At 37.8% G+C, this 7119-nt stretch overlaps 2 protein-coding genes across 2 annotated transcripts; both read right to left on the bottom strand.

The window, feature by feature from the left end:
* Positions 1 to 1579: 1579 nt before the first annotated feature.
* On the bottom strand, positions 1580 to 2779 carry LOC135650749 (uncharacterized). The gene has a single exon (XM_065170316.1). It carries the CDS (start codon positions 2492 to 2494, stop codon positions 1913 to 1915), a length of 582 nt encoding a protein of 193 aa, XP_065026388.1. The 5' UTR covers positions 2495 to 2779; the 3' UTR covers positions 1580 to 1912.
* A 1055-nt stretch (positions 2780 to 3834) lies between these two features.
* Positions 3835 to 6577, bottom strand: LOC135650852 (uncharacterized). Its single transcript, XM_065170487.1, has 5 exons — positions 6308 to 6577; positions 4968 to 5109; positions 4632 to 4852; positions 4367 to 4543; positions 3835 to 4164 (listed from the first exon to the last, which is right to left on the bottom strand). The coding sequence occupies exons 1-5, from the start codon at positions 6464 to 6466 to the stop codon at positions 4078 to 4080; spliced, it is 786 nt and encodes a 261-aa protein (XP_065026559.1). The 5' UTR covers positions 6467 to 6577; the 3' UTR covers positions 3835 to 4077.
* Between the last annotated feature and the right edge of the window lie 542 nt (positions 6578 to 7119).

Raw genomic sequence — 7119 nt, 5'->3', positions numbered from 1 at the left:
ATATATATATATATATATATATATATATATATATATATATATATATATATATATACATACATATATACATGCCCGATTTGCTTATGAGTAGGCATATAAGATTTAGCCCAATCCAAATTAGTGTTGGAGTTGTAAGTTAACAGTTATAAGATATGTTTTAAGAACTAATGTTGAGATTATTGTATTTGTAGGATACATATGGTCAAAGTAAAGAATTAAAACACAAAAAATACAAATAATTCATATGAAAACTGATTCAGAGAACTTATCAGCATATTCAATAAAAGGAGAATTCTGCATGGTGTGATAGTTTTAGACTAATGTCATATGATATTTTTAGACTTTTTATTTAAAAATATAAAGTTATATATATATATATGTATGCATATATATATATATATACATATATATATATGCATACATATATATATATATATATATATATATATATATATATATATATATATATATATATATACATTCATATATATATATGTATATATATATATATATGTATTCATATATATATATATATATATATATATATATATATATATGTATTCATATATATATATATATATATATATATATATATATGTATGCATACATATATATATATATATATATATATATATATATATATATATATATATATATATGCATACATATATATATATATATATATATATGCATACATATATATATATATATATATATGCATACATATATATATATACATGTATATATATATATATACATGTATATATATATATACATGTATATACATATATACATGTATATACATATATATACATATATATATATATACATATATATATATATACATATATATATATATACATATATATATATATATACATATATATATATATACATATATATATATATATACATATATATATATATATATATATATATATACATACATATATACATGCCCGATTTGCTTATGAGTAGGCATATAAGATTTAGCCCAATCCAAATTAGTGTTGGAGTTGTAAGTTAACAGTTATAAGATATGTTTTAAGAACTAATGTTGAGATTATTGTATTTGTAGGATACATATGGTCAAAGTAAAGAATTAAAACACAAAAAATACAAATAATTCATATGAAAACTGATTCAGAGAACTTATCAGCATATTCAATAAAAGGAGAATTCTGCATGGTGTGATAGTTTTAGACTAATGTCATATGATATTTTTAGACTTTTTATTTAAAAATATAAAGTTATATATATTTAACAAGAAGAAAATTATATTGTACATTATTTAGCAAATTTTGAGGGGTGATTATGGTGTGATAGCTTATGGTAGAACATACATAACATCCCAATTTAATTCTACATTGGACTTGGGTTAGGACTAAGATTAACTAACCTGTAAGAATTTTATGGATATGCATGCTATTATTATGGATAGGCCTAATAAAATTAATAAATCGTGGGGCCATGATGATTGATAACTTATGAAACGTGACAATATATTTCCTCTTATTTGAAAACTTGTATCTATCAAAGAAATGGTGGCATGAGGTTTCCACCTTTAACAGTAGCCCTATTTTCACTGTTCTAAATTATGAATTGGATATCAAAACATGGATCAGTAATGTAATAGCAGTCCCAAACTTGAAGTGCTTCTTTATTTGAATCAACAAGTTTGAGGAGGAAGACGAGAAGAAAACATGCATCAAACTAATGGAGAGAAGGACCCAGCGATAGCCTGTACACCTCTCACATGTAACTTCACAGGATGGATACATAGACGAACTACAGATAACTTAATTATCTGCTTATCGAGAGAACAAAGCACAAGGAGAAACACCAGTGCTCGAGAAGAATAGGCATACGAGATGCAGAATAAAGAGGACGCTCGTCCACTCCGTGATGCATGTCACCCTCGATCCACCACATCGACGCTGGAAGTGCAGGAAAGGAGACGATGGAAGATGAAACAAAGGGTGGAGTAGGACATCTCGCGCAGCTTCCTCGCTGTCACGCAAGCCTTTTTCTTCTTCTTCTTCTTCCTTTTGGTCTTCGTCTTCGTCTTCCTCTTATCGATGTTCTTCTTACTACTGGTATCACCGTCAATACTTCCAGCAGCGTCTTCATTCTTCTGTTGGAGGAAAGGGAACACAGCGGCTCTCTCCTTGACTCTTCCGAGGCACCGCAGTGTCTTCTCGGGGACACTCTCCTTCCTCGAAAAAGTGTAGCTCCTCAGATAAATCTGCCTGCATGAGTAGCTATCGACCACCGTCGGTCCTGCACTCCACCTCCTCCTCCCATCAAAGCTGGTGCTGCCCACGCGGTCGTCGACTCTTCCTCCTCCTCCTCCTCCTCCATCACCACCTCCTCTGGTCACTGACTTCACGAACTCGGCGTCGGACTCCGGCCACTTGTAGAGGTTCACATAGGTTGCTCTCACAGGCACACGTGCGTCCACGCAGCTGAGAGACGACCTGCACCCGGAGCTCATGGAAGCCTCTCAACGCCCTGCGCTCCCCTAAGCTCAAGTTCCGGTCTACTTGCGAGTTTAAAGGGAGAGCAGCGAGTAAGGCTGTGGAATAGGCTTCAGGTGCAAGAAAAGGTAGGGAAGTGCAAGTGAGACTTTGAGAGATGGGGATGGTTTTATAGCTCAAAAGCCATGTTTACTCTACCAAAGTGATGGGGAAGGAATGATGTGGCATCATGAGCTATGAGTGTCATGTCTCTCTCTCTCTCTCTCTCTCTCTCGCCTCCAATTCTTCCTCTACTTAATTGAGTTAGATGATGGAGACCTGTAAACAGCGGGAAGACAATACTGAAAAGAGACTAATTAAGTTGAATGCTAACATAGTTGGCACGTCAGAGAGGCACTACAAGTTTAAGACAGCTCAGGGGTCCAAAGCCACGGTATATGATGCACATGGATGGGTCATTATGGTCGCCACCCAGAGACATGGCCACTGCCATGAATACACGAACACTTGTTAAACCATGGTCCACAACTCTTAATGAGAGCCTCCTCTGCGTTCCCAGTAGTCTAGAAGCAGTGATGAGAGTGGAAGGAACAAGTGTCTCCGTGGAGCTCTAATCACACACCAAGTTTTAACTATATGACCATGGGGACCAAGCTCTGAGCAAAGAACGTGAGGCCTGCATTATTACAGATACAGTATGTTACAACCTTCGTCCACACTTCAAGTCTGTAAGATGATAACATCTGCTGCTTTAGACGTCAACACCAAAATAACAATTTACCACTTTGAAGATACTAGCGAATAAGGGAAGGAATCGTAGAAGACAAGAATAAGCAAATGGTCGAGGAAAAGCGTATGGTGAAGGGATTTAGAATTGTCGAGCGACCACTGGAGAGATTAAATTTTATTGGCCAAAGCTCGCTCATGCGTGCAATAAATTAAACAGTTGGAATAAGAAATACTCTCACGCACAGTAAATGATGAAGTCGGATTACATACATTACATTAATAAACTTTGCATCTGGAGATACCATTATTATGTGTCCACGTGAAACCAAAAAAAGCTTAAGCTTAGCACAGGGCTTGAAAGATGGCATCGACTACAGCTCCAACATGCAAAATGATCGAGTTGAACATTCTCAAATACATATGCAGGTCGTTGGTGGTGTTAAGCTGCTGCTGCTGCTGCTCTTTTGGTTTTGTTTCGATCATGGAGATGAGACGGAACTTCAATCAGCTATTATTAGCACAAATTAGACCAATTTATCTGCATCCGCTACCATTAGTTTTGTGGACTTAACAAGCAAGCTAGAACAATTTGGAAACCTGCTGTGTATAATAATTTAAACACAAACAGTAAAGATAAAAGCAGGCGGCTTGTTACAAAAATTCAATAAATGCTTTCCTTCAGCAACAAGCCGATTCTCCTCCTTATAAATAAGCCTTGCACTCGTTGTAAAAATATATCTGATTGGTGATTAATTGTGGCTTATAGGAAGGCTCAATTGCTATTCTAAACAACTACTTTCAAGCTCTTCCATTGTCATACATATATATGAATATATATTGCACTCATAATTATATAATTGAAAGATTGAACCTAGAACACGTCCGGATGGAAATGACCTGGGATAGAACTAGCACCCTGTGCCTTCTGTAGATGAATCTTCAATGAATAATTGCTCATCTGCAACAAACAAGTGGTGTTTCATCATCCGATCAATCAAACAACTTAAAACTAAGCCCTAAGGCTATGCGAAGAAAGCTCACCAAGTCCCTAGTTCTTATGAAACACCAACTTACAAGTGAAACTCAGGATTAAGTCAACCCTGTATCCCTTTGGCTTAAACAGAAAACACTAAAAGGCAACGAGAGTAACTTCTAATTACCTCCAATGCCCGGACTTGCTCTTGATACTGGCTTATAACGTTCTTCAAATGTTGCACCTCCTTAACCTTCTCATCGTGATCTGAATTGCGCTCATGCTGGATAGTGACAGCCCTCTTTAGGATCTGGTTGTCTCTTAATAAACCTTGCAATTGCTCTTTCAAGGAATTGATCTCGTGCTGCTCCTCATAACCAATCAGTTGGCAAGAAAACATCATAGACTACATGCTTCTACAATAATAGAAATTTAGTATTCAGATGACTTACCTCCACAGCTGCTGTAGTCTGAGCAACAACGTTTCTTTCAAAAACTTCTAAAATCTTCATGGCACGACCACGGACATCATCCCAATCCGACGCACTCATCATTTCCTGTACAAATATATCAACCCAAGAAGATCCATTTTGGGCTTCCCTAGGCTGAGAATCTGCACTATTATTCTGAGAGACTTCGACCTTGTGTTCAGATGCCTGCGAGCTCACAACACCTGAATTGTATAATGAGATAAATGTCTGATACAAAAGAGAACAAACAAGGATTCCAATAAAATAATAGCATCATCACCAAAGTGGTAGGCATCAACTGGCGATACAGGCACTTACTTTCAAGGGCATTATCACTTGATTGCAAAACTAAATTAACTCCTTCGATGCTCACAGAACCATCACCAAGACACAAAGCATGAAGACTCTTAATTGCATCATCAATTTTGTGGTCATGGGAATTCAAAACTGTTTCAACAACCTGGATGAGTAGTGGCAAAGAAAAACCTCAACAGGTTAGGTCACGAAAACCAAGATCACTAGCTCCCTAATATGAAAAGTAAGATACCATCATCAACCACTGAATGACACCTTTAATCAATGAGAAATTCTGATATCTACTAAAGTCTATCTCATCAACATATTTTCCATACAAAAATTCACTTCATAGGCAAAAGAATATTGAAAGCTTAAAATTTCCAATCGAGATTTTGACTAGTAGAGAATGTGTGTGTGTGTGTGTGTGTGTGTGCATGTGCATCAAATATGTAGAGCAGTGTGTACAATCTAAGAGATGTTATATATACAGGTAAGGACAAAGCTCTATTGAGACAGAAACTGCCATGCTTATCCATAACACAATCTATAGTTCAAGAATTTCTATCCCTAGTTTGTTCTCTAACTTACCCATGACTCATTAATAAATTGGAATCCAGATATCTGTGATTACCAATTAGGAAGATTTTGTTTTGATACAAAGGTTCAAAGCATTTTAGTGGTAAAGTCCTGAAAGAGAAACAATACAAGGTTCACATGGCCATGATGGTAAATGCATTATAATAACAAGAGGAAGGAAGTGCGGCTTTCCTGCATTCCATCAGTACATTACAATTTTTTTTATCGCTGATAAAAATCTGTTCAAATGTGGCCAACTACTTAGATGCCGCATTATGAGCAATCAACATCCCAATTGGGACCATGCACAACCAGAAAAGTCAAATTTCATAAGCCATCGCATTGATGTCGAACCAATTGCAGCCAAGACTGATCGGTTGGCCATCTCATCATGTCAGCAAATCCAGTCCACTCATCAGCAAAGAAGCTCAAAAACCTCATAACCACAAATCCAAAACAATTTCTCTCCTACTTTTCCATTCTCCTTGCAGATTTACTAACGAAAGATGACTGGGTAATTTCTCTTTAATGAAAATTCAATCTCCCACCTTGTTCGCAACTTTTCATCGCATGATCTGATCCGACAAATTCCATCGAATTCAACGTGTTCAGTCGCTCGCCGATGACTATGTTAGGCACCAACAATTCCTAGAATCCTATAGCGTTCACCGAGAACTAACACAGAGCTTTACAGATTGAAACCGCAGTCTAATAGGGGCGCGAACACCCAGAATGAGAAGAGAGAGAGAGAGAGAGAGAGAGAGAGAGAGAGAGAGCAAGGATACCTCCCGATCCATTGAAGGGAACATGCAGAGGAGTACGGAGAGCTTATCCTCAGATCCGTAGAGGGCGCAACGAGATCTCTTGGCCGACGGTGGGGACGGCGCCGGAGATCCGAAGATTTCCTCCAACCCTAGGCGCTTCCCGCAGATCCCTGCAGACATGGCAGCCGAGCCGCAGGCTCCAATTGAAGCCCCACCCAAATCCTCCTTCCCCTTCCCCTTCCCCTCCCTCTCCCCTTCCCCTTCCTCCCTTCTTCGGCGCCCACCACTTCGCTTTCTACTTGTATACCCCTTCGCTGTTTCCTCCCCGATTCCCAAATGGCAATTGCTCTCCTCTCTCGCCGCCTTTCCAATTGCGGTGTTATGTTCCCAACAACAATACCAACAACAAACAAACTTCCCCACTCAAATGACGCCTACCCTTTCCGCTACCTCATTATGTCCATCAAGTGGGCCCCACGCAGCCTCTGTTCCTCCTGTCCCTAGGACTGATTACGAGTAACAAGAGCAATTACATGATGAACTTCCCACCTCTTCTTGTCGGACACGCTCATTTACCAATCTCGTTGATGGATGCAGGAATATCCCCGCAGGTGGGTCCCGATGAAGGTGTCACTATGCAGCCTCTTTCCCCTCCCGGCATAAGTAGGAATTACGAGTTAAAGATAGGAAATCCATCAAGAGTCGCGTTCTAGGGTCTCAATTCTTTTCATTCATAAAATAAAAATATACAATTAATACTTTTCAATAAAATGATTATAGATAATTTGAAGTATATATACCTCATCGCACCTTTTGTCGAGAATACATGTGAT

Source organism: Musa acuminata, chromosome BXJ3-10 (assembly GCF_036884655.1).
Source record: "Musa acuminata AAA Group cultivar baxijiao chromosome BXJ3-10, Cavendish_Baxijiao_AAA, whole genome shotgun sequence".
Lineage (NCBI taxonomy): Eukaryota > Viridiplantae > Streptophyta > Magnoliopsida > Zingiberales > Musaceae > Musa > Musa acuminata.
The sequence above is the reverse complement of the archived record's forward strand: the minus strand, read 5'-3'. Positions and strand labels throughout refer to the sequence as shown.

Excerpts from the sequence above, each read along its gene's own strand:
- LOC135650852 (XM_065170487.1), bottom strand. The coding sequence starts at position 6,466 with ATGTCTGCAGGGATCTGCGGGAAGCGCCTAGGGTTGGAGGAAATCTTC. Across the intron at positions 4,544-4,631 it reads AGACTACAGCAGCTGTGGAG|CACGAGATCAATTCCTTGAA; the intron begins GTAAGTCATCTG and ends TATGAGGAGCAG. Across the intron at positions 4,165-4,366 it reads AGCAAGTCCGGGCATTGGAG|ATGAGCAATTATTCATTGAA; the intron begins GTAATTAGAAGT and ends TGTTTGTTGCAG.
- LOC135650749 (XM_065170316.1), bottom strand. The coding sequence starts at position 2,494 with ATGAGCTCCGGGTGCAGGTCGTCTCTCAGCTGCGTGGACGCACGTGTG.